This window comes from Bufo bufo, chromosome 1 (assembly GCF_905171765.1).
Source record: "Bufo bufo chromosome 1, aBufBuf1.1, whole genome shotgun sequence".
In the NCBI taxonomy this organism is placed as follows: Eukaryota; Metazoa; Chordata; class Amphibia; order Anura; family Bufonidae; genus Bufo; species Bufo bufo.
Window position 1 is genome coordinate 184,848,727 of NC_053389.1, and position 27,802 is coordinate 184,876,528.

Below are 27,802 nucleotides of genomic sequence, written 5' to 3' on the forward strand. Positions count from 1 at the left end.
CGCTCTATGTGATGGGAGGTGACCTACTGTTTAGAATGGAAGGGGCAGCATGGTCTCGCGAGAGCACGCGTACTTACACACATTATGTGAAGGGACGCAGGTGTGAGTAATAAAGCGGCATTTTGAGATCCAGGTAACATGGGGAGTCGTTTTTTTGATACAATAAAAGCACACAGAGCTATGGGGACTGGATATTGCGGATGTGCTAGCGACGATCTAACAGCCCATGTCCTCAGCTCTATACCCAAAATACAGGTGATAGGTTCCCTTTAAATAAACCTATAACCTGTTTTCACTTATTGTATATAACTTCTCTTTAGCCTTATTATGTTATTTATCAGCCATATTTTTTTTTAACTATCATTAATAAACTTTTATTATAAATATTTTCCTACCTATCACTAATATTTTTTTTAGATGCTATATTATTTTATTTTTAAAATAAATCATTACCTATAACATGCAATAGACAACATACAATCACACAAAAGCTGTATGCCAAAAGACAGGTATGTGCAAGCCAACAGTCTATCCATAAAACAGATACAATCAGCATACCTTACAATGGCAACCTTGTGTGCAATGAAACATTCAAGCCCAGCTCTCATCTAACTGGTAACAGCTGGTAAGTCTCAAAGTTGCTTGATGGCTTGGGGGACCTGTGCCCCTAGATCATTATAATTAGGGAGACAAAAATGTAAAAAATATTTTTTTGGATGCCAGCTAACTTTTCTCTCACTGCTTAGGAGGTCTGCATAAAAATGTTCAGTTTTCTAATTGTCCTAATATTATATTCAATAACCTTTCTATACTGTTTTGTCATGTAAACTCATTTGCATAAACATGGTCTTATGGGAAAGAAATAGTGTTTCAGCTGAATTTGCATGTCTCCCTAATTATAATGATCTAGGGGCGCAGGTCCCCCAAGCCATCAAACTCAAATCAAGCAACTTTGAGACTTACTAGCTCTCAGTCAGATGAGAGTTGGTCTTTAATGTCTCATTGCACACAAGGCTACCTGTCACGACTGTGACTGATCCAGACAGGTCTGGGAGGAGAAGGTCGCAGCGACTTGCTACTTGCGATAGCTTGTGAGTTTGCTCTGTGGTTCAGGGTATGTCATCTGGGTTTTGCCTTGTGAACCTTTTTGTCCTGACTGGGAGTTTGTAGGCATCCTCCTCAGGTGAGTCCTGTCTGCCACTCCCTGCTACTATATTAGTTTCACTTTCACTTGCAGTCATTGCCAGATATAGTCCTTACTACCAGTGCTACTCTGACCTTGGAAGGAGATCGTTTGATGGTGTTGCTGTGGAGCTCTTGTCCGGCGTGGACTGTCGTGTTTGGGATCGCCTTCTCTGCTCGTGACTGGTTAAGTCTATCACTGCTATAGATTGTTTGTTGCTGTCTTCCCATGTTGTTTTCCTAGACGTGAGTGATGGTGACTAGCGCTCCTATCGGCCTTTCCCCAGTCCAGTCTAGTTAGGGCGACTGAGGGTTTTAGGCATCCTGCTCGCCGCACGGGTTCACACCCCGTCTAGGGTATCAGGGCAGACAGGTGCCAGCTGAGGGTTAGTCAGGGGTGGCCATTCTATTTCCCATCCGTAGATAATGGTCCCCCTTCCCCTCCGTCTGGTGCGACACGACTGCTGCTGAAATAGCGGTCGTGACAGTATATCTGGCCTTTTAAAAAAAAAAAAAAAAAGTGACATTTCTTTTTTTTTTTTTTTTTTTTTTTTTCTGCATGCTGTTTTGCTTTGTATTTTGTCTGTTCCACTATGGATCCGGTTTCGGTTTTGGCGAAACAATTACAGGGGTTATCCCTTGAAGGGGCAGGATTAAAAGCAACAGTGCTGCAGCAGCAATCCTTGGGTTCCACCGTTGCTACGGGTAACCAAGGTACTCCTGAGCCAAAAGTGGCTTTACCTGATAGGTTCTCAGGAGGGAGAGACCAATTTGTAACCTTCAGAGAAGCTTGCAAATTGTTCTTCAGGTTACGCCCTAGATCCTCCGGTGGTGAGGAACAACGGGTGGGCATTGTAATTTCTCTCCTGCAAGGAGATCCGCAGGCTTGGGCTTTCTCCCTACCATCAGACTCTCCGGCCTTACGATCAGTGGAGGAGTTTTTTGAAGCCCTGGGTCTCGTATATGATGACCCGGACAGGGTCTCACTGGCTGAGTCTAAGCTACGTAGACTTCGGCAAGAGAACCGGTCTGCTGAACTATATTGTTCCGAATTCCGTAGGTGGGCTACTGATACTTTATGGAACGACTCGGCCCTTAGGAGTCAGTTCTGCCAGGGGTTGTCTGAAAAATTAAAAGACGCTCTGGCGGTATAAGAGGTCCCTGGGTCTCTTGAGGCTGCTATGTCTCTGTCCATAAGAATCGACAGACGACTCAGGGAGAGACTATTAAATTTTACGGAGGCCTCTATAGGGCAGGGATCGGTCTGTTATGGTCCAGTCGAACCAATGCAATTAGGGGGCGCCACTAGACGGGTGAATCCTCCTAAGTTCCGCCGTAGGTCAGAGGTTTGTTTTCGTTGTGGGGGGAGGGGTCATTTTGTTAAGGTTTGTCCCTCAGAACCCAAGAGACCACAAACTAAGGAGCCGCCGGAAAACTAGAGTCCCCAGATTGTGCGGAGGAGAACAGTCTGGGCGTATTCGTTTCCTCCATACGCATGTCTCAGTTTTTGTTGTCCGCTACCGTTGAGGCGGGCAATAAGACTGAGATCTGTTCCGTCTTCTTGGACAGTGGGGCGGGGGTCAACTTGGTGGATTCACGGTTTGCTCAGGCTCTGGGTTTAACTCCGGAACCGGTATGCAGAACTATTCCTGTGTTTGCCATCGACTCCTCCCCTCTTACTCAGAGAGAGTTAACTCAGATCATCCATAATATCCATCTGCAGGTAGGGGACCTCCATAAAGAGCATATCTCTTGTTATGTCCTGGACGGTCTTCCGGCTCCTATGGTATTGGGGCTTCCCTGGCTGGTGACTCACAATCCAGTGGTGGATTGGCAGGCCGGGGAGATTGTGGAGTGGAGTGAACATTGTAAGGACAACTGCTTGAGTAGTAGGTGCTCTACACTCTCTGTAACATCTTTACCTGCCTTTCTGTCAGATTTTATGGATGTGTTCTCTGAGAAGGGTTGTCAGGGGTTACCACCTCATCGTCCATATGATTGCCCGATTAATCTATTACCTGGGGCAAAACTACCTAAAACCCGGTTATACAATCTTTCCGGCCCGGAGAGGAAGGCTATGAAAGACTATATTTCGGAGAGTTTGGCTAAGGGACACATCAGACCCTCTTCTTCACCTGTGGCTGCAGGGTTCTTTTTCGTTAAAAAGAAAGATGGGGGCCTACGTCCTTGCCTGGATTTAAATTAAACCGGATAACTATCCGAGATCCCTATCCTCTTCCTCTCATTCCCGACCTCTTTAATCAGGTTGCTGGTGCTAAATGGTTCTCCAAAATGGATCTCAGAGGAGCCTATAACCTGGTTCGCATCAAAGAGGGGGATGAGTGGAAGACGGCTTTTAATACTCCGGAAGGGCATTATGAAAATCTGGTCATGCCATTTGGTCTTACTAATGCGCCTGCGGTATTCCAACATTTTGTCAACGATATTTTTAGTCACCTTATCGGGAGATTTGTTGTGATATATCTTGATGACATCCTGGTCTATTCCCCGGATCTGGATACACATAAGATCCATGTGAGACAAGTGCTGCAGATATTAAGGGGCAACAAATTGTTTGCTAAGTTAGAAAAATGTGTGTTCGCCGTAAAAGAACTGCCATTTCTGGGGTATGTGTTGTCAGATTCAGGTTTCCGCATGGATCCAGAGAAAGTCCGGTCGATTATAGACTGTGATCTGCCTGAGAACCTGAAGGCATTGCAACGCTTCCTGGGGTTTGCCAATTTTTATAGAAAGTTTATAAAGAACTATTCCTTGGTGGTCAAACCACTGACGGACATGACCCGAAAGGGATCCGATTTTTCCAAATGGTCACATGCAGCCAAAACTGCCTTTGCATCTCTGAAGGAGAGATTCACCTCGGCCCCTATTCTCGTACAGCCAGATGTCTCGCTTCCTTTTATTGTAGAGGTTGACGCATCAGAGGTGGGGGTGGGAGCGGTACTATCTCAGGGCCCGTCCCCTGGTGAATGGCGTCCGTGTGCTTTCTTTTCGAAGAGATTGTCTACTGCAGAAAGGAACTATGATATTGGCAACAGGGAACTTTTGGCTATTAAGTTGGCTTTTGAGGAGTGGCGTCATTTTTTGGAGGGGGCGGTTCATCCCGTCACGGTGATTACTGATCACAAAAACTTATTGTATCTGGAGTCTGCTAAACGTCTCACCCCTAGACAGGCTCGGTGGTCATTATTTTTTACTAGGTTTAATTTTGTAATAACCTATCGCCCGGGGGCAAAAAATACTAAGGCGGATGCATTGTCTCAAAGTTTTCCTGGAGGGGGTGATGTTGAGGTACCAGAGCCCATTTTGCAAAAGGGGGTGGTGGTCTCTGCATTACACTCAGGTTTGGAGGGGAGGGTGTTGGAAGCTCAGGGGGACGCCCCGGCCTCCTGCCCCTCGGGTAAACTGTTTGTGCCAGAAAATTTACGACTGGAGATACTAAAAGAACACCATAACTCCACACTGGCAGGACACCCAGGTAGTAGGGCAACCTCTGAGTTAGTGTCTCGTCGGTTCTGGTGGCCTAAATGGCGCCAGGAGGTGTTGAATTTTGTGTCTGCATGTGCTACCTGTGCTCGTTCTAAGGTAGATCATACTCGTCCGGCAGGGCGTCTTTTACCTCTGGCCATCCCCAACAGGCCTTGGACGCACCTGTCAATGGATTTCATTACGGATCTACCAGTATCAGCGGGGAAGACTGTTATTCTTGTAGTTGTTGACAGATTCAGCAAAATGGTGCACTTTATTGCTCTTGCCGCATTGCCTAATGCTAACACACTGGCTCAGGTTTTTATTGACCACATCGTGAAGCTTCACGGGGTCCCTTCCGATATTGTTTCGGATCGTGGTACTCAATTAGTTTCTAAATTTTGGAAAGCTTTTTGTTCTCGTTTAGGGGTTCATCTGTCGTTTTCTTCATCTTTCCATCCACAGTCCAACGGTCAGACTGAACGTACCAATCAAAACCTAGAGACATATTTGAGATGCTTTGTTTCCGAAAATCAGGAGGAATGGTCATCTTATTTACCGTTAGCCGAGTTTGCCATTAATAATCGTCGTCAAGAATCCACCGATAAGTCACCATTTTTTGGTGCGTATGGTTTCCATCCTCAGTTTTGTACGTTTAGTGAGGGCGGGGCCGTCTGGGATTCCCGAGGAGGAACGATTTGCGTCTTTACTTTCTTCAGTGTGGCAGAGTGTGCAAGAAAGTTTGAAGAGAATTGGTGGTAGATACAAACGTGCGGCTGATAGGAAGCGCTCTGAAGGTCCGGACCTTGGGGTGAATGACTTGGTGTGGTTGTCTACCAGAAATATCAAGTTGAAGGTTCCCTCGTGGAAATTAGGTCCGAGATTTATTGGTCCTTATAGGGTAATTAAGATCATTAACCCGTTGGCTTTTCGTCTGGAGCTACCTCAGACTCTAAGGATCCATAACGTCTTCCACAGATCTCTGCTTAAGAGATATGTAGAACCTCCTGAACCATTGCCACTACCGCCTCCACCGGTGGTTGTTGATGGCAGTCTTGAGTTTCAGGTAGAACAGATTGTTGATTCACGATATGTTCGCCGCTCTCTTCAGTACCTGGTGCACTGGAAAGGTTATGGTTCCGAAGAGAGAATGTGGGTTCCAGCATCAGAGATAAAAGCGGACAGACTCATTCGGGCTTTTCATAGCTCCCATCCGGAGAGGCCTGGTCTTGAGGGTCCAGGGGCCCCTCGTAGAAAGGGGGGTACTGTCACGACTGTGACTGATCCAGACAGGTCTGGGAGGAGAAGGTCGCAGCGACTTGCTACTCGCGATAGCTTGTGAGTTTGCTCCGTGGTTCAGGGTATGTCATCTGGGTTTTGCCTTGTGAACCTTTTTGTCCTGACTGGGAGTTTGTAGGCATCCTCCTCAGGTGAGTCCTGTCTGCCACTCCCAGCTACTATATTAGTTTCACTTTCACTTGCAGTCATTGCCAGATATAGTCCTTACTACCAGTGCTACTCTGACCTTGGAAGGAGATCGTTTGATGGTGTTGCTGTGGAGCTCTTGTCCGGCGTGGACTGTCGTGTTTGGGATCGCCTTCTCTGCTCGTGACTGGATAAGTCTATCACTGCTATAGATTGTTTGTTGCTGTCTTCCCCTGTTGTTTTCCTAGACGTGAGTGATGGTGACTAGCGCTCCCATCGGCCTTTCCCCAGTCCAGTCTAGTTAGGGCGACTGAGGGTTTTAGGCATCCTGCTCGCCGCACGGGTTCACACCCCGTCTAGGGTATCAGGGCAGACAGGTGCCAGCTGAGGGTTAGTCAGGGGTGGCCATTCTATTTCCCATCCGTAGATAAGGGTCCCCCTTCCCCTCCGTCTGGTGCGACACGACTGCTGCTGGGATAGCGGTCGTGACACTACCATTATATGTTCCGAATCCTCAATCGGAAATTCGCAATGCTTTTTGCTCGCTTACCCAGTAAATCATACAATAAAGTGTTTTGGCAGTATGTTGTGTCTCTATTTTTGGCCCCTTTTAGGCCTACCCTCGTCCTTGGCTCCCGGCATTAACCAGCCATCGGTAAGGTCCGGTTAGTACGATCAGGGGCCATCGCCCCGATCACAAGTAGTTAAGGCTGCCGGGCAGCCTGTATTTGTGGGAGGGGCTGAGGCCACTCCCCCTTGGCCTTTATAGCCTTTGCAAAACTCTCAGGCGGGACGTGCAGCCAGGTACCCCACCCACCCTCCCCTTTTTCTTCGGTTTCATTGGGGTAGGCCCCCTTTTAGGCCTACCCTCGTCCTTGGCTCTCGGCATTAACCAGCCATCGGTAAGGTCCGGTTAGTACGATCAGGGGCCGTCGCCCCGACCACAAGAATAGTATACGAAGTATAAGAAGATTTTCTAACACATAAAAGGATTTTCTAACATGTTTCAATACTTGCAGTAACAAATACCCAAAAAACGGATAATATCTATTGTATTATTTTTTATCTGTCTACCACAACTTTCAACATTAGCATATGCTCAAGTAAAAGGAATTACATAGAAAGATAACTAAAATGATTGCAATGATGTTCATAGTTGGTGGAGGGGGATACCAAAGCAAAGCTTCCAATAACCATGCAAGTTTTCTTGCACAATTAGCCAGTTTGAAATATAATAGTACCTGGCGTGGAGAGAAGTCTATTACACAAACTTGAAAGCTAAACTCATTAATAATTTACCTCTAATGTTAATGAAAACTTATGGGATAACACCAGAGCTGAGAACCAAAAAACTGCAAACTATTAGTTGTATGGCAGCCAAACATCAAATACATAACCTGTTAATGAACATCCGCATACACTATGACGATCATTTCTGAGGGTTATAGAGTTACTTTTGATACATACCCGCCTTGGTCTTGGTCTTCTGCTTTGGTTTGGCTTGGACTTGTTCTTTCTTTCTAGTTAGGGGTCTGGTGTCTTCAAGTATCATCTCTTCCAAATCATCATCAGAAATCTCAGCTAGAAGAAAAAGAAGAAATCCTTCAGGTTTTTGGCACTGAAATGATAATGGGAATAAAATTTGATCAAAACCAAAATAAATGTGGTTGCATAGTATACCTCCATGGTGTTGCATCTTCTTCTTCTCTATCTTGGGATCAGCCTTCATATTCTTTGTGCAGGTCTTTGGACTGGGACTTGCATGAATTTCATCTAATATGGTGGGATTGGTAATCCCTGAGTTTTTGTGATAAAATTAAAAATAAAACAGAAATAGGATTAGAAATATAAAAATCAGCTCTCTATGAAATGAAAAAATGAGCATACAAATTAGTGAATTATATGTTTGCTAAATACATGTAGACACATCGTTTGTCTGGTATAGATAGCCGTTGCAGAATGCCTTGTAATGATTCATAGCAGCTTTAACTTATATTGATATTTTACTCTCTGTGGCCCTGGGTGTGTGCTCTGTTATGTTTTTTTTTTACAAGTCTTTGATAGAGTTGAGGACTATGCCTAGTGTGTTTCTCCACTCCCTTTGTAGCACATATTTAAGCTTGTTCCTCAAGAGTACAGGTACATTGTTGGGCAAACTGTATTATTTTATCTTTTATTACACATGAAAATTTTTTCCAAAAAGAGTCTCGTATATGCCTATTAATTTGGAGGACCACCAACTTTTATTGACACCATATCAATGAAATTAATGGCTGTGCAGTTTACTTAGTGCCAAGTAATGCTACATTTTTTCAGTAAGTGTATAGTTTATATTTTACTTTCTATACCTGAATATATGCTGGACACAGTGCATGCCTCCACCAGTAGTACTTCCTCAGGCTTTGGAGACCTCCATGGCTTCATTTTCATATCTGGATTGGCTTGAAGCATTAGAGGATCCAGGCGTTTCCTTCTCTGTTTCTTCTCATGAATATTTCGCTTGCAAGAAAACTTCATGTAAATTTCTTATGATTTTTATATTTGTATAAATGTAATCTGACATTAAGATTGTCCACCAGCCCCTCTCTGCTGCCGGCAGGAACAGCCACCAGTATGCTCACCTTATCCCCGACTCCAATGCTTCAGTGGTCTTTGCCTGCCGGCATGTATCTGCTCCTTCCCGGCAGGCAGGGTCGCTGGAGAGGAGCTACTCCATCCACTCCACTGTGGCTGTGGCCTGATTCCATACCTGTAGCTCCTGCATTTTACCCGCTGCTGTCTGACTCAACTACTGCTTGACTCTCATACTGCTGTGCTGCCTGCCCCAACCTTTGCCTGATTATTGGATTGAATATATTCTGCCTGTCCTGACCCCGGCTTAGCCACAGACTATGGTTTTGCCTGATCCCTTGGTACCTGGCTCCAGTGTCTCTTGAACTGTGGGTGAATGGTCGCTGAAAAGAGACTACTTCAAGAGGTAGTAGCCTGGTGGTTCCCCTGCAGGGGAGTCCAGATATTTGTACAGGGGTTAAAGGGTGGCCACTTAAATAACACCCTTAGAAGTAGCCCCAAGCAAAATCTATTCAGTGATACAGTTGATCTACAACTGTTTCTGTAACAGTGTGTATTCATGTAAAGCTATGTAAATGGTTTCTTTTGTTTTCTAGACACTTCTACAGTATATTATACATCTTCATCACCTTCAGTACAAACTAAGTTCTGCTAACAAACCATGTTTGGACTGGCCCACTTGGGGACCCAAGTATCTTTTGGTTTGCCCAGTTGCTGCATAATACAGTCCTGATCAAAAGTTTAAGACCACTTGAAAAATGGCAAAAAATCATATTTAGCATGGCTGGATCTTAACAAGGTTCCAATTAGAGCTTCAACATGCAATAAGAAGAAATGGGAGTGAGACAAAACATTTTTTGATCATTCAATTTAATGAAAACAACGAATAAACTGAAACAGGCTGTTTTTCAGCTGATCAAAAGTTTAGGACCACACCTCCAAAAAAAAACTAAACCCCCCCCAAACAGAAATCCAACTTCCAAACATGAACTCAGTAATGAGTAGCTCCGCCGTTATTGTTTATCACTTCAAAAATTCGTTTCGGCATGTTTGATGCAAGCGTTTCCATAAGGTGAGTAGGAACATTTCTCCAAGTGGTGAAGACGGCCGCACGAAGGCCATCTACTGTCTGGAACTGTTGTCCATTTTTGTAAACTTCCCTTGCCATCTATCCCCAAAGGTTCTCAATTGGATTTAGATCAGGGGAACACGCAGGATGGGCCAAAAGAGTGATGTTATTCTCCTGGAAGAAGTCCCTTGTCCTGCGGGCATTGTGTACTGTAGCGTTGTCCTGTTGAAAAACCCAGTCGTTACCACACAGACGAGGGCCCTCAGTCATGAGGAATGCTCACTGCAACATCTGGACATAGCCAGCGGCCGTTTGACGCCCCTGCACTTCCTGAAGCTCCATTGTTCCACTGAAGGAAAAAGCACCCCAGACCATTATGGCGCCCCCTCCACTGTGGCGCGTAGAAAACATCTCAGGTGGGATCTGCTTGTCATGCCAGTAACGTTGGAAACCATCAGGACCATCAAGGTTAAATTTTTTCTCATCAGAGCATAAAACTTTCTTCCACCTTTGAATGTCCCATGTTTGGTGCTTTCTTGCAAAGTCCAAACGAGCAGTTCTGTGGCGTTCAAGGAGACAAGGTCTTTGAAGACGTTTTTTGTTTTTGAAGCCCTTCAGTCTCAGATGCTGTCTGATGGTTATGGGGCTGCAGTCAGCACCAGTAAGGGCCTTAATTTGGGTCGAGGATCGTCCAGTGTCTTGACGGACAGCCAATTGGATCCTCCAGATCAGTGCTGATGAAATTTTTTGGCTCTTCCACTTGACTTTTTGGTTCCATAACCCTCAGGATCATTTAAGAAATTCCAAATGACTGTCTTACTGCGTCCCACCTCAGCAGCGATGGCGCGCTGTGAGAGACCCTGCTTATGCAGTTCAACAACCCGACCATGTTCAAAAAGGGAGAGTTTTTTTGCCTTTGCCATCACAACGTGTGACTACCTGACAGAAAATGACAATGAATCCACATCTTTGCACAGATTTGGCCTTTTAAAGGCATGTGGTCCTAAAATTTGGATCAGCTGAAAAGCAGCCTGTTTCAGTTTAATCGTTATTTTCAATTAATTGAATGCTCAAAAAATGTTTTGTCTCACTCTCATTTCTTCTTGTTGCATGTTGAAGCTCTACTTGGAACCTTGTTAAGATCCAACAATGTGAAATATGATTTTTTGCCATTTTTCAAGTGGTCTTAAACTTTTGATCAGGACTGTATTATGGCCTAGAAGGGATAACACTGAATGAAGATAATAAAGCAGAACACTGGTTGCACCACTTTTGGACATATAACAGTCTATAACTGGAGAATGGGACCAATTCCTCTGTAAGGCCGTCAATAATCCTACACTGGTCCAAACACATATACATGACAATTATATTTTACCTGCATTTCCAATTTTTGTTGATATATGCCATGTCCATCATCTTGTAATCTACAGCATCAAAAAAAAAATACTGTTCAGAATATATATTATTTGGCATAATTGTTTCCCTTGTAAGTTGTAAGAGACATTCATAAGTTAAAAGCTGGTTGTTTGGATCATTAAGAGGCTAGATTTAAAGGGAACCTGTCACGTTGAACATGGTGTTTGAGCAGCAGGCAGCAGGTTATAAAGCAGGAGGAGATGAGCAGATTGATGTATAGTTTTGAAGGAAAAGAAAAAGTATAACTTGTATTTCATTCATTTAATTTTCTGCTCATTCTGGGCTTTAAAGTCAAGGAGGCTGTCCTATCAGTGATTGACAGCTATCTCTGTATACACAGGCATATATGACAGGCTGTCAATCACTGATATAACCATCTCCTTGACATCAAATCCCAGAATGAACACAGATTTAAATGAATGAATTACAAGTTATACTGAATCTTTTCTCATAAAACTATATATCCATCTGCTCAGCTCAGATACCATTTTCAATGTGACAATTAGTAACATAGTACAAAGGCTGAAAAAAGACATTTGTCCATCCAGTTTGGCCTGTCATCCTGCAAGTTGATCCAGAGGAAGGCAAAAAAAAAAAACCCTGTAATATTATTACGCTCCAGAAATACATCCAGGCCCCTCTTGAATTCCTTTATTGTACTCACCATCACCACCTCCTCAGGCAGAGAGTTCCATAGTCTCACTGCTCTTACCGTAAAGAATCCTCTTCTATGTTTGTGTACAAACCTTCTTTCCTCCAGACGCAGAGGATGTCCCCTAGTCACAGTCCTGGGGATAAATAGATGATGGGATAGATCTCTGTACTGACCCCTGATATATTTATACATATTAATTAGATCTCCCCTCAGTCGTCTTTTTATTAAAGTGAATAACCCTAATTTTGATAATCTTTCAGGGTACTGTAGTTGCCCCATTCCAGTTATTACTTTAGTTGCCCTCCTCTGAACCATCTCCAGCTCTGCTATGTCTGCCTTGTTCACAGGAGCCCAGAACTGTACACAGTACTCCATGTGTGGTCTGACTAGCGATTTGTAAAGTGGTAGGACTATGTTCTCATCACGGGCATCTATGCCTTTTCTGATGCAACCCATTATCTTATTGGCCTTGGCAGCAGCTGCCTGACACTGGTTTTTGCAGCTTAGTTTGCTGTTTATTAAAATTCCTAGATCCTTTTCCATGTCAGTGTTACCGAGTGTTTTACCATTTAGTATGTACGGGTGACTTGCATTATTCCTTCCCATGTGCATAACTTTACATTTGTCAGTGTTAAACCTCATCTGCCACTTATCTGCCCAAGCCTCCAATCTATCCAGATCCCTCTGTAGTAGTATACTGTCCTCTTCAGTGTAAATTACTTTACACAGTTTAGTGTCATCTGCGAAAATTGATACTTTACTGTGCAAGCCTTCTGTCACAGCCACTATCTCTGGCTGTGACCTTCCGTTCTTGCTCGTTTGGCGCTCCTCGCTGAAGTTCTGTTCCTTTGTGTTATTTGTGGTTCTGTATGGGTTAACTCCCCTGTGTGCCTATTAGGAGTTAATCCTCTGTCTGCTCCATGGGTGTGGCTTCTCTGCTGCACCCATGGAACCTGTATATAAGGCTGAGGTTTCCTCAGTTCTGTGTCAGCTCTCCTGGTGTGTGTTGTCTGTCCTGCTCCTGGTTTGTACTCTCTCTCCCATGCTGCTGACCCATGGGATCTGTGTCTGTCTGTCTGTGCTCTGTGAGTTTCCCTACTTGTTCATTGATGTCTTCTTTCCCGTCTTTCTGTTTTCTGTTCTGCCAGTTATGTTTTAGTTACTTTGTGTTTATTCATATGTCTGTGTTCAGCAAGCCTTTGCAGCAGAGTGGCATGACAAGGCCATGCAGTTTACTACTGGTGGAGCAAGTCCTTCTCTGCTCATTGCCACTCCTGCTCCCTTGCGTGAACTCCTGCTTGTATTATTAGTTGCCCTGTTTTGTATTTGCCTGTCTGTTATGTATGCCTATGTGCCGTCGGTACCTTCTGGTACCTGTTGTCCATTCGCTCCTGCTGTCACTGTCTAGTTCACGCTCCAGAGTGGACCCTGGCAACTTCCTGCAGCTAAGTCTAACCCTACCATCTAGGGCTCTAGTGAAAACCAGGAGTTGCTTAGTTACGCCCCTCTGGAGTATTACTAGACAGTGGCGCAGTGGGGGTTTTCTCCCACTGTGCTGACGGTACATAGAGCTCATGTTTTCTCTGTGCTGCCTTTCATGTTTTTGTTTGTGCAATAAACTCTTGTGTCTGTACCTGATTTCCGTTTATTGCTTGACGACGCGGTGGTCTCTCCTGGGACCTCCAACTCGTGACACCTTCTACGAGATCATTAATAAATATATTGAAGAGAATAGGGCCCAATACTGACCTCTGAGGTACCCCACTAGTGACAGTGACCCAATCTGAGTGTGTACCGTTAATAACCACCCTCTGTTTTCTATCATTGAGCCAGTTACTTACCCACATACAGATGTTTTCTCCCAGTCCGAGCATTCTCATTTTATATACTAACCTTTTATGTGGTACAGTGTCAAATGCTTTGGAGAAGTCCAGATATACGACATCCATTGATTCGCCGCTGTCAAGTCTAAAAGTTACCTCCTCATAGAAACTGATTAAATTAGTTTGACATGACCGATCCCTCACAAAGCCATGCTGATATGGTGTTATTTGCTTATTTCTGTTGAGATGCTCTAAGATAGCATCTCTTAGAAAACCTTCAAACAGTTTACCCACAACAGATGTTAAACTTACCGGCCTATAGTTTCCAGGCTCTGTTTTTGGACCCTTTTTGAATATTGGCACCACATTTGCCATACGCCAATCCTGTGGGACATTCCCTGTCAGTATAGAGTCCGCAAATATCAGAAATAAGGGTCTGGCTATGACATTACTTAATTCCCTTAGGATACGGGGGTGTATGCCATCCGGTCCTGGCGATTTGTCTATTTTAATTTTTTTTAAGTCGCTGATGTACTTCTTCCAGGGTCAGACAGGACACTTTTAATGGGGAATTTATTTTTACATTCTGCATGTCATCTGACAGTTTATTTTCCTCAGTAAATACATTGGAGAGAAAAATATTTAACAGCTTTGCTTTCTCCTCGTCGCTCTCTGCGACTCCCCCCTCAATACTCTTTAAAGGGATGGCCGACACCTTCAGATTTATACTTTTTAACATTTATATAATTGAAGAACATTTTAGGGTTAGTTTTTCTTTGGCAATTAATCTCTCGGTCTCTAGTTTCAGTGCTTCCGTGCACCCTCCTGTTTTAGTGATTTATATGCTTTCTTTTTGTCATTTATTGCTTTCTTTACAGTTCTGTTTATCCACATTGGTTTCTTTTTGTTCCTTAACCTTTTATTCCCATACAGTATGTACCTCTCACAATGAGATTTTAGGATGTTTTTAAAGATATCCCATTTTGTGGCTGTATTTTTATTTTTGAGGACTTTGTCCCAGTTACTTAGGCCTATGGCCTCTCTTAGTCCTACATTATACGTACTTTCTCTCCAAAGGTGTCTACACGGGAGCCCAGCAAAACTGACTTTTGGCCTCAGTGCACGCCTTGTGTGATCTGCCTGTATACATATATTTGTCTGTATCCAATAGCCTCTTTCCATGCAGTACCAAGCTGTAGCCCCCTTAACATTCTTTCTATATCTGATAGGATGATGTAATGGTGGATGTTAAAACATTGTGCATCCACAATAAGTGCATTATACATGACACTATAAGGTGGACGTATATCCAAAACTTAGGAATTATAGCATTCACTGGATATCCACAATAAGTGCATTATATATGTCACTATAACACCACTAGATGGATATTAGGCATCTTTGATATACCTACCCCCTAATGATCCCACAGCGTGGGGGAAACGCGTCGGGGTATGATTTACGTTTTGTGTACGATTATAATGTACTGTTAATCACCAAAAAAAATGAATAAAACTAACTTACATATGTATGAAGATCCAAAAAACTTTATTGTAAGTATATATAAACATGTAAACAATACATACATATATAATAAAACAGGCAGCACAAGGCGGGACACACAGATGAGTAGCAGGACCCAAGGAGAGGCCGGGAGATCGGTGCACGAAATAACAGGGAAAAAAGGATGCTAGCTGAAAGAGCATACCTCAAAACCTCATAGCAGCAACGCCCCAAACAAAGTGCAAAGGAGGCAATTGTGGAGATTGAGGTTGAAATAAAAAGGACAAGTATAAACATACCCTGAATGGTGCAAAGATCTCTCGGCCGACTCCTGACCCAACGCCGTTTCGCCAGTAGATCTGGCTTCTTCCGGGGATCACTTATAATGTACTGTGTACCTAGCTGGCTGTACAATTCAGCAGCATAAGGGTTGTGTACACAGTCCATTAGTAGGCCCTTTATATCAATAGGGTCATTGTATGTGGTATTGTTGTCGTTGATTTTTATGTCCTTCTTTTTGTATCTGCCCACCTTTTTTAGCACCACTTTTTTTACCCTCCACCCTCTCAGGATCACTGTATCAGGGTTAATTAAGGGTTAGATTAGCTTAGGTTCGAGGACAGGGAGTCCCCACCATCAGGGGTTGTCCCTGGGCTGAGCAAGATTAGGGTGAGACGATAGGGACTGTTTTCCCTCATCCCCTATACACCTTGCAGGTGCTTTGTGTGGAAAATTATCTGAGTGTATTCTCAGTAAGTATCGTCCAAAATGAACTTGATAATTTTTAAGGAACATAATTAAAATATATGATGTTTAATGGGTTAAATAATTGCTGGAAGTCGTTTGTTTACACTAGACCCTTGGAGATCTTGCTACATTGAATTGCTGGTTTGATATAAAGATATTAGCCCTACCCCTCGAATAATAATACAATTAGGTGGTCATTTATTATATAGAAATATGTGCATGTTAGCAGATTTCTGACACAGATTGTGGCGCACAGGTCCTTAGCAATCTGCATATCCCGCTCATGCCAGGTCTAAAAAAGGATGGCGTGGGCAGGGAAAGGGATACAGTTATGGCCATACATTGACCGGATAACACCTCTGTACAGTGACCTGATAACACCGCCATACCGTGACCGGATAAAAGGGTATAAGAGGGCACAGTACTGGGAATGACTAGGGGCTCTGCACAGGGTGTGGTAAGAGGGTACAATGCAGGGTATAAGGGGGCACAGTATGGGGTGGGGGGCACAGTCACATGACCCTGTGACATAAGAAGGTCCTTATGGTGAATGCGGTTCATAAGCCACCATAATGAGAGACAGAAGAGTGAGACAAGGGTGTGATTATGTGGCTAGAGATAAAAAATGTAACTGTCGGCCAGTACAGGCCCCAAAAATTAGGCAATAGGCATTCACCTGACAGCAAAGAACTTTGAATTCTGTGGCTGGAAGTGTCGGCCAGTACAGGCCCCAAAAATTAAGCATTCACCTGATATAAAAGGCCTTTTATGCCGCTGTATATACATAAATAATAGAGAATTGCGGCACATGGCTTCTTTTGTCTGCAGTTTATGGCATTTATTAGTGTTACAAACCAGCAATCCAATGTAACAAGATCTCCAAGGGTCTAGTATAAACAACGGCTTCCAGCAAATATTTAACCCATTAAAATTCATATATTTTACTTATACTCCTTAAAAAAAATGTACCAAATTAATTTCGGACGACACTTACTGAGAATACACTCAGATGATTTGCCACCCAAAGCACCAGCAGGGGATATAGGGGATGAGGGAAAACAGTCCCTATCATCTCACCCTAGTCCTGCTCAGCCCAGGGACAACCCCTGATGGTGGGGACTCCCTGTCCTCGAACCTAGGCTGATCTAACCCTTACTTAACCCTGATAAAGTGATACTGAAAGGGTGGAGGGTAAAACAAATTGAGTTTTGGTGCTAAAGAGGTAGGCAGATACAACAGGAAGAATCAACGACAACAATACCACATATAATGACCCTATTGATAAAAAGGGTCTACTAATGGACTGTGTATACAACCCTTATGCTGCTGTTTGTAGCCAGCTAGGTACACAGTACATTATAATCGTACACAAAACATAAATAATACCCCAACGCGTTTCCCCCACGCTGTGGGATCATCAGGGGGTAGGTATATCAGAGATGTCTAAAATCCATCTAGTGGTGTCATAGTGACTTGTACAGTGCACTTATGGTGGATATCCAGTGAATGCTGTTATTCCTAGTTTTGGATATACGTCCACCTTAAAATGTCAGATGTAGTGCACTTATTGTGGATGCACAATATCTTAACATCCACCATTACATGATCCTGTCAGATATAGAAAAGATATTAAGGGGGCTACAGCTTGATACAGACATATACATATATAGGCAAATCGCACAGGCGTGCACTGAGGTCAGAGGTCAATTTTGCTGGGTTCCCGTGTGAATACGGTCACAGGACCAGCTCCAAAAGTCCAAAAATCTCTTAGATCGCCTCATAGAACAACAATTGCCTAGCAGTTAGTTGTCCATCTACTGATATGGTCTCTTTCAAAGGACCATAGGATTTATGATCTAGTTACATTTCAGAAGAAAATTTGTCACATACAGTAGATTTGGCGACCGGACATTTCGGCCTATCAAGGCCTTCCTCAGTGGTCTATTATCTAAAATGAAACAATATGGATTCAATAAATGACTGGATATATGTGAAACAATAAAATTAAGAAAGTGTATAATCAAACAAATCACTAAAGTTTAATAACTGAATCAAGATATATGCATAATCGACAGGAGAGTACACGACATCCAATGCATAAAACTGAATGTAAATCAGAGGTTATGGTGTGGCAAGTTATGGTATAGGCAGGTGTGGTGGGAAGCTAAATCCCAGTTCCTGGTGGGGCTTCTATGGTGAAAGTATAGGAGGGATGGTAATCACCTTTATGGCTGTGTAGGGTAGACTGGACATCATTGGTAATGGTACAGGAGGTCATCCACAGGTGGCTAATATAAAAGTAATTTGAGTTAGTGTGACTGCTTGTATTCAATGGCGCTGGATTGCAAACACATGTCCGTGTGAGCGCTATTTTAAATTGTATGGGATCCCGAGAGTGCTGGTCACGTGATCCGAATGTCCCACGACTCCAGCGGCGCTGATGTGCGTTCTACCCGTGCGTCATCTGGCTCCGGTTTCCGCGTCCAGCGTTCCACGGCTCCACACAGAGGAAGTTAATGAGGGATTATACAATGTGGACGTCTCGTGACGAGAGTGGCGCTAGAATGCGTCCCCCCCGGGCGCCACGTGATCCCAATCTATATGTTCTGTATACCACTGTGGTTGGCAATGAAAACTAGATAGGAGGGTTTGATTTATGTGTCTCTGGGTGTATACAGACAGTGCTTCTGCTTATATATGTTATACATGTAGGGGGAACCCATACTGGGAAGAAAACCACGAATATTGATAAAGCACTGAGCACATGAATGTATAGACTGACAGATTCCATATTGGAACAACCATATCATACACTGAAAATACCCTAAAGACATTTCCTAAGGCTAGGGTGAGTGAGGGGAAAAATAGGGTAAAAAAGGGGGGGGTAAAGAGAGGTAAGGGAAGGGTGGGGGATTGTTGTCACCTTCACTAGATGTAGTAAACGTATCAACGAGTCTGGAAGAGAAATGAAGAACGTGTTAGTTTCACATTATTATGAAGATAGTCTATGCATTTATGAAAAAATCACATTCACGATTAAGACCATTTGCTGACAGAGTTCCAAGTTTGTGGATCCAATAGGCTTCTCTTTGTTTTAAATGTAAAGTCCAATTACTGTCGCGTCTGGGTGGATCAGTTTGTTCCAGTATTTGAAACCGTAACTGCGTAATTTGAAGTTTTTTCTCTATAAAATGGTATGGAATAGGCAACATTGTGTGTCCAAGTCTGATTGTGGATTTGTGTTTGCTTATGCGGTCACGGACGTGTTGAGTGGTCTCGCCCACATATGCGAGACTGCATGGGCATTTTAGTAGGTATACCACAAAACTAGAGTCACACGTAAAGAACCCTTTGATGGGATATAGTCGTCCAGTTCGTGGGTGAGTGATATATTCACCTCGGATAACACTTGAACACTGTGCACAGTGTAAACAGGGAAATGTTCCCTGCCGCTGGCTTTTAAGGAACATTTGCTTGGGTAATCTAGTGAAACTTCCTATATCTGCTTTGACGAGTTTGTCCCTATTGTTTTGCGGCCTCTTATAGCACGTGAGTGGGGGTTGTCCAAACTCTTCTATATTGGGATATGCTTTTGTGAGTATTGGCCAATGTTTTATCAATGCCTGATGGATTTTAGGTGTGAGGAGGTGATATGTTGTGACACACGCCACTTGTTTGGAGTCATTCGTCCGTGGTGTACTAACTTTTCCTAGGTTGTTCATTGTGGAGTCAAGGAGAGATTGTGGATATCCCCTGGTCCGGAATTTCTGTGTCATCTCGTTCAGTCTCTCCTTCTTTGTATCCTTATCAGATACAATACGGTTAACCTGCATGTATTGTGATGTGGGAAGAGAATTTTTAGTGGCTCTAGGATAGCAACTATTGTATTGGAGAAGACTGTTACGGTCGGTAGATTTGCCATAGAGGTCTACTGTGATATTACCCCTTAGGTCAAGTTTGACAATCGTATCCAGGAAACTGATCTCCTCCTGACTGGTATGCATTGTAAGACTTAGTTCAGGATATACCCGGTTGAGGTCTTGAACAAATTCATGAATGGTGAATCTATAAAACGTAGCCAAATGACAGAAAATTGCTGAAACAAGGGATGTGCATATACATGGTCCTCTTCGAATGCCATCATATAGGTATTTGCATATGGGAGGGGCACATTCGACCCCATTGCTGTACCCCTCCTCTGGCTGTAATATGTATCACCAAACATAAAGAAATTCTTGGTCAATATGATCTTTAATAATTCAATGCAGAATTCTTGTTGTCTACCTTGTAATCCAGATTGTGTAATACACCAGTCTCACAATACTCACAAAAGCATATCCCAATATAGAAGAGTTTTGTCAACCCCAATTCACATGCTGTAAGAGGCCCCAAAACAATAGGGACAAACTCGTCAAAGCAGATATAGGAAGTTTCACTAGATTACCCAAGCAAATGTTCCTTAACCACCTCCGGACCGCCTAACGCAGGATTGCGTTCCGGAGGTGGCAGCGCTGCGCAGAGTCACGCATATACGCGTCATCTCGCGAGACGCGAGATTTCGCTCAAAGCCGGCCCGCGCATGCGCATCGCGGGCCGGCAAAATTAAAAGAAGTATTTCGTCACCAGCCTGCCAGCAACGATCATTGGCTGGCAGGCTGGCGATTTTCAAAAAATCCAATCCAAAGTCATATAATAGATCATATTAGTAAATATGATCTGTTATATGGCTTGTCTGCTCCTGTGCTGGTCCTTTTCGTCGGTTGGATCCAGCACAGGAGCAGACTGAACTGTGAGTAGCACCAACACTACACCTTAGCCCCAGATCACCCACCTGCACCCCAATTAACCCTTTGATCACCCCTTTGATCGCCCCTGTCAATCACTAGTGAAAGGAAAAAAAGTGATCAGTGTAAACTGTCACTTTTTTTTTTTCACTGGTATTGGCTGTTAGGTTTTAGGGATAGTTTAGGCCCCTTGGTTAGGTAGTTAGCGTCAGTTAGCGCCCACCCCACCGCACCGCAATCACTTTTATTCGCTGTTTAGCGTATCGCTAATCAGCATTTGTACTTTTATAGTATCTGTAAGTGATCAAAACTGATCACGGTCAGATCTATAATAGTATTAGTGTCACTTTAGTTTGCCCTCCACCCAAAACGCAGTGTTTGCCCGATCAGGCCTGATCGGTCGCCCACACGTGCGTTCACCCACGCCCGCCCCACCGCAGTGACAAAAAATTATTATTTTTTGATCACTGCACATTCATTTTACACGCACTGCGGCGATAAAAAAATCAGTTTTGATATTTTTTATCAACCGCAGCAGCCTCCGGTACTTCGCTAGCCTCCCCTTTGTAAGACAGGTTTGCTTTTTTTCTTGGGTAGTCTCAGGGAATACCCCTAAATTTAGTAGTCCAAAATGTCAAACAGGGGGTATTCTTCTGAAGAGGCCTACAGGATTCTGACCCAGTCGGATGAGGAGTGGGAACCCTCATCTGACGAATCTAGCGGGTCAGAATATGAACCTGTGGAAAGCAGTGGCTCTCTGACCCAAAGTTCGGACGAGGAGGTGGAGGTCCCTGGCAGCACCAGGCGTACCCGGCCCCATGTCGCTAGACCACAGGTTACGCAGGATCCGCTTCAAGAGCAGCAGAGTGGGGCTGTCGCTGCCGGATCACGTGGTGAGGCATACACCAGCAGCGCAGCCCTTCCTGGACCTAGTACCAGCACTGCCGTACAACATGGTGAAGTAGCGAGCACCAGAAGGGCAGTTGAAGCTGGTACGGTGGCACGTGCAATAGTTACCCCGTCGCAGCCACCGCAAAGACAGGCCCGTAGAGCCCCTAGAGTCCCTGAGGTGCTGGCAAATCCTGATTGGCAGTCACCAACTTCAGCCGCACCAGTAGTTCCCCCTTTCACCGCCCAGTCTGGAGTTCGGGTTGAGACGGCTCAAATCGGTTCGGCCCTGGGATTTTTTGAGCTGTTCTTGACTGCGGAGCTCTTGGACTTAGTCGTGGCAGAGACCAACCAATATGCCACACAATTTATAACCGCTAACCCGGGAAGCTATTATGCCCAGCCTTTCCGGTGGAAACCAGTCCAAGTTTCCGAACTTAAAATTTTTTTGGGCCTTCTCCTCAACATGGGCCTGACAAAAAAGCATGAATTGCGGTCATATTGGTCAACGCACCCAATTCATCACATGCCCATGTTCTCTGCTGCTATGTCCAGGACACGATTTGAGACCATCCTACGTTTTCTGCATTTTAGCGACAATACCACCTCCCGTCCCAGAGGCCACCCTGCTTTTGACCGGCTCCACAAAATTCGGCCCCTCATAGACCATTTCAACCTGAAATTTGCAGATTTGTATACCCCTGAGCAAAACATCTGCGTAGACGAGTCCCTAATACATTTTACCGGGCGCCTTGGCTTCAAACAATACATCCCAAGCAAGCGTGCCCGGTATGGGGTCAAATTGTATAAGCTCTGTGAAAGGGCCACAGGCTATACCCACAAATTTCGGATCTATGAGGGAAAAGATCAGACCCTGGAGCCGGTCGGTTGCCCTGACTACCTGGGGAGCAGTGGGAAGACAGTCTGGGACTTGGTGTCACCCTTATTCGGCAAGGGGTACCATCTTTATGTGGACAATTTCTACACAAGTGTGGCCCTCTTTAGGCATTTGTTTATAGAACGGATTTGCGCCTGTGGCACCGCGCGAACTAGTCGCGTGGGCTTCCCCCAACGGCTTGTAACCACCCGTCTTGCAAGGGGGCAGAGGGCTGCCTTGTGTAACGAAGAACTGCTCGCGGTGAAATGGAGAGACAAGCGTGACGTTTACATGCTCTCCTCCATTCACGCAGACACGACAATCCAAATTGAGCGAGCAACCCGTGTCATTGAAAAGCCCCTCTGTGTCCACGACTATAATGCGCTCATGGGAGGGGTGGACTTCAATGACCAGATGTTGTCTCCGTATTTAGTTTCCCGCAGAACCAGACGCTGGTATAAGAAGGTGTCTGTATATTTAATTCAATTGGCGCTCTACAATAGTTTTGTTCTCTACAGTAAGGCTGGGAGAACAGGATCCTTCCTCAAATTCCAGGAAGAGATCATCGAGAACCTCCTTTACCCAGGAGGTTCCGTGGCCCCATCCACCAGTGTAGTTAGCCGTCTACACGAGCGACATTTCCCCAGTGTCGTTCCTGGTACCTCAACCCAACCGTCACCCCGAAAAAGATGTCGTGTCTGTAGCAGGAGTGGAATAAGGCGTGACACCCGCTATTTCTGTCCTGACTGTGCTGACCACCCTGCCCTATGCTATGGAGAGTGTTTCCGGAAGTACCACACACAGGTACACCTAGCATAGGGATCACATCTCACCAGGACAGGCACACAGGGCTATTAGGGCCCATTCACTCACAGCTGCTGCAAACCTCTCCTTTCACCTGGGATAAAGTGCATAACGTACTTCGCCACATCTTTGGGCGATTTGCGCTTTGCACATTGTCCCATGGGGAAGGAGAGGTTTGTTCTATAAAAGGTAAAAAAAACTAAACAAAAAAAAAAATACCGGTAAGTAAAAAAGTTAAATGTTCAGTTAAAAAAGTTTAAAAAAAGTTTCTATGTTCTGTTCAACAGTTAATAAAGTTATTGCTTTGCGGCCTGGTTTTTTCTTTTTTGTTTTGTTTTTTTTACCTTTCAGGTGGACCAACCGATCGACTAGCTGCAGCACTGATGTGCATTCGGACAGAAGCATTGCGCTGCTGTCAGATTACACGCAAGTCGGTGTATGCGGCGCTGCAAGACGAGATTTCTCCTCTGCAGTAAAAGATACGTTTGCCGAGGCATATGAGCTGAGGAGGTGGCGGTGTTCATATACTTTGGCAAACACTTTGTATATATAAAAAAAAAAATCCCGGCAATGATTTATTCATCCACATCGATTGATGTGAATGGAGAAATCTGGTTTGCCAGGGCATACGAGCTGAAGTGGGTATGGATGTTGGGCGGAGCTCCTATGTCCTGGCAGACGCCTTTCCCCTCCTTTTTCTTTTTTTGGCAGAGATTTTTTCATCCACATTGATCGATGCGAATGAAGAAATCTGTGCCGTTCATTTTTTTCTTTCAGCCCAGAGGCTGAACGGAAAAAAAAAATCTCATTACCCGTATGCTCAATATAAGGAGAATAGCAGAAACTCCTAATGCTGGGCATACATGTAATGATTGCGGAGACCCTCAAATGCCAGGGCAGTACAAACACCCCACAAATAACACCATTTTGGAAAGAAGACACCCCAAGGTATTCGCTGAGGGGCATATTGAGTCCATGAAAGATTGAAATTTTTGTCCCAAGTTAGCGGAAAGGGAGACTTTGTGAGAACAAAATCAAAAAAATCTATTTCCGCTAACTTGTGCCAAAATTTTTTTTTTCAATGAACTCGCCATGCCCCTCATTGAATACCTTGGGGTGTCTTCTTTCCAAAATGGGGTCACATGTGGGGTATTTATACTGCCCTGGCATTTTAGGGGCCCCAAAGCGTGAGAAGAAGTCTGGTATCCAAATGTCTAAAAATGCCCTCCTAAAAGGAATTTGGGCACCTTTGCCCACCTAGGCTGCAAAAAAGTGTCACACATGTGGTATCTCCGTATTCAGCAGAAGTTGGGGAATATGTTTTGGGGTGTCATTTTACATATACCCATGCTGGGTGAGATAAATATCTTGGTCAAATGCCAACTTTGTATAAAAAAAATGGGAAAAGTTGTCTTTTGCCAAGATATTTCTCTCACCCAGCATGGGTATATGTAAAATGACACCCCAAAACACATTCCCCACCTTCTCCTGAGTACGGAGATACCAGATGTGTGACACTTTTTTGCAGCCTAGGTGGGCAAAGGGGCCCACATTCCAAAGAGCACCTTTCGGATTTCACAGGTCATTTACCTACTTAACAGACATTAGGGCCCCTGGAAAATGCCAGGGCAGTATAACTACCCCACAAGTGACCCCATTTTGGAAAGAAGACACCCCAAGGTATTCCGTGAGGGGCATGGCAAGTTCCTAGAATTTTTTATTTTTTGTCACAAGTTAGTGGAAAATGATGATTTTTTTTTTTTTTTTTTTCATACAAAGTCTCATATTCCACTAACTTGTGACAAAAAATAAAAATTTCCATGAACTCACTATGCCCATCAGCGAATACCTTGGGGTCTCTTCTTTCCAAAATGGGGTCACTTGTGGGGTAGTTATACTGCCCTGGCATTCTAGGGGCCCAAATGTGTGGTAAGGAGTTTGAAATCAAATTCTGAAAAAAATGACCTGTCAAATCCGAAAGGTGCTCTTTGGAATATGGGCCCCTTTGCCCACCTAGGCTGCAAAAAAGTGTCACACATCTGGTATCTCCGTACTCAGGAGAAGGTGGGGAATGTGTTTTGGGGTGTCATTTTACATATACCCATGCTGGGTGAGAGAAATATCTTGGCAAAAGACAACTTTTCCCATTTTTTTATACAAAGTTGGCATTTGACCAAGATATTTATCTCACCCAGCATGGGTATATGTAAAAAGACACCCCAAAACACATTCCTCAACTTCTCCTGAGTACGGGGATACCAGATGTGTGACACTTTTTTGCAGCCTAGGTGGGCAAAGGGGCCCACATTCCAAAGAGCACCTTTTGGATTTCATAGGTCATTTTTTACTGAATTTGATTTCAAACTCCTTACCACACATTTGGGCCCCTAGAATGCCAGGGCAGTATAACTACCCCACAAGTGACCCCATTTTGGAAAGAAGAGACCCCAAGGTATTCGCTGATGGGCATAGTGAGTTCATGGAAGTTTTTATTTTTTGTCACAAGTTAGTGGAATATGAGACTTTGTATGAAAAAAATAAAAAAATAAAAAATCATCATTTTCCACTAACTTGTGACAAAAAATAAAAAATTCTAGGAACTCGCCATGCCCCTCACGAAATACCTTGGGGTGTCTTCTTTCCAAAATGGGGTCACTTGTGGGGTAGTTATACTGCCCTGGCATTCTAGGGGCCCAAATGTGTGGTAAGGAGTTTGAAATCAAATTCTGAAAAAAATGACCTGTCAAATCCGAAAGGTGCTCTTTGGAATATGGGCCCCTTTGCCCACCTAGGCTGCAAAAAAGTGTCACACATCTGGTATCTCCGTACTCAGGAGAAGGTGGGGAATGTGTTTTGGGGTGTCATTTTACATATACCCATGCTGGGTGAGAGAAATATCTTGGCAAAAGACAACTTTTCCCATTTTTTTATACAAAGTTGGCATTTGACCAAGATATTTATCTCACCCAGCATGGGTATATGTAAAAAGACACCCCAAAACACATTCCTCAACTTCTCCTGAGTACGGGGATACCAGATGTGTGACACTTTTTTGCAGCCTAGGTGGGCAAAGGGGCCCACATTCCAAAGAGCACCTTTTGGATTTCATAGGTCATTTTTTACTGAATTTGATTTCAAACTCCTTACCACACATTTGGGCCCCTAGAATGCCAGGGCAGTATAACTACCCCACAAGTTACCCCATTTTGGAAAGAAGAGACCCCAAGGTATTCGCTGATGGGCATAGTGAGTTCATGGAAGTTTTTATTTTTTGTCACAAGTTAGTGGAATATGAGACTTTGTATGAAAAAAAAAAAAAAAAAATAAATCATCATTTTCCACTAACTTGTGACAAAAAATAAAAACTTCTATGAACTCACTATGCCCATCACGAAATACCTTGGGGTCTCTTCTTTCCAAAATGGGGTCACTTGTGGGGTAGTTATACTGCCCTGGCATTCTAGGGGCCCAAATGTGTGGTAAGGAGTTTGAAATCAAATTCTGAAAAAAATGACCTGTCAAATCCGAAAGGTGCTCTTTGGAATATGGGCCCCTTTGCCCACCTAGGCTGCAAAAAAGTGTCACACATCTGGTATCTCCGTACTCAGGAGAAGGTGGGGAATGTGTTTTGGGGTGTCATTTTATATATACCCATGCTGAGTGAGATAAATATCTTGGTCAAATGCCAACTTTGTATAAAAAAATGGGAAAAGTTGTCTTTTGCCAAGATATTTCTCTCACCCAGCATGGGTATATATAAAATGACACCCCAAAACACATTCCCCACCTTCTCTTGAGTACGGAGATACCAGATGTGTGACACTTTTTTGCAGCCTAGGTGGGCAAAGGGGCCCATATTCCAAAGAGCACCTTTCGGATTTGACAGGTCATTTTTTTCAGAATTTGATTTCAAACTCCTTACCACACATTTGGGCCCCTAGAATGCCAGGGCAGTATAACTACCCCACAAGTGACCCCATTTTGGAAAGAAGAGACCCCAAGGTATTTCGTGATGGGCATAGTGAGTTCATGGAAGTTTTTATTTTTTGTCACAAGTTAGTGGAATATGAGACTTTGTAAGAAAAAAAAAAAAAAAAAATCATCATTTTCCGCTAACTTGTGACAAAAAATAAAAAGTTCGATGAACTCACTATGCCCATCAGCGAATACCTTAGGGTGTGTACTTTCCGAAATGGGGTCATTTGTGGGGTGTTTGTACTGTCTGGCCATTGTAGAACCTCAGGAAACATGACAGGTGCTCAGAAAGTCAGAGCTGCTTCAAAAAGCGGAAATTCACATTTTTGTACCATAGTTTGTAAACGCTATAACTTTTACCCAAACCATTTTTTTTTTACCCAAACATTTTTTTTTTATCAAAGACATGTAGAACTATAAATTTAGAGCAAAATTTCTATATGGATCTCGTTTTTTTTGCAAAATTTTACAACTGAAAGTGAAAAATGTCATTTTTTTGCAAAAAAATCGTTAAATTTCGATTAATAACAAAAAAAGTAAAAATGTCAGCAGCAATGAAATACCACCAAATGAAAGCTCTATTAGTGAGAAGAA

The 27,802-nt window shown here is 43.7% G+C and overlaps 1 protein-coding gene across 1 annotated transcript in view; it reads right to left on the reverse strand.

The window, feature by feature from the left end:
• The window catches only part of LOC120986899 (tubby protein homolog), an 88,916-nt gene that overhangs the window by 40,330 nt on the left and 20,784 nt on the right, over positions 1–27,802 (reverse strand). Inside the window, exons 3-6 of the mRNA XM_040415582.1 lie at positions 11,112–11,160; positions 8,442–8,592; positions 7,774–7,890; positions 7,561–7,674 (exon numbers count right to left, since the gene is read on the reverse strand). Of these exons, the coding sequence (XP_040271516.1) occupies positions 7,561–7,674; positions 7,774–7,890; positions 8,442–8,592; positions 11,112–11,160 (431 nt within the window). The remainder of the gene's footprint in view (positions 1–7,560; positions 7,675–7,773; positions 7,891–8,441; positions 8,593–11,111; positions 11,161–27,802) is intronic.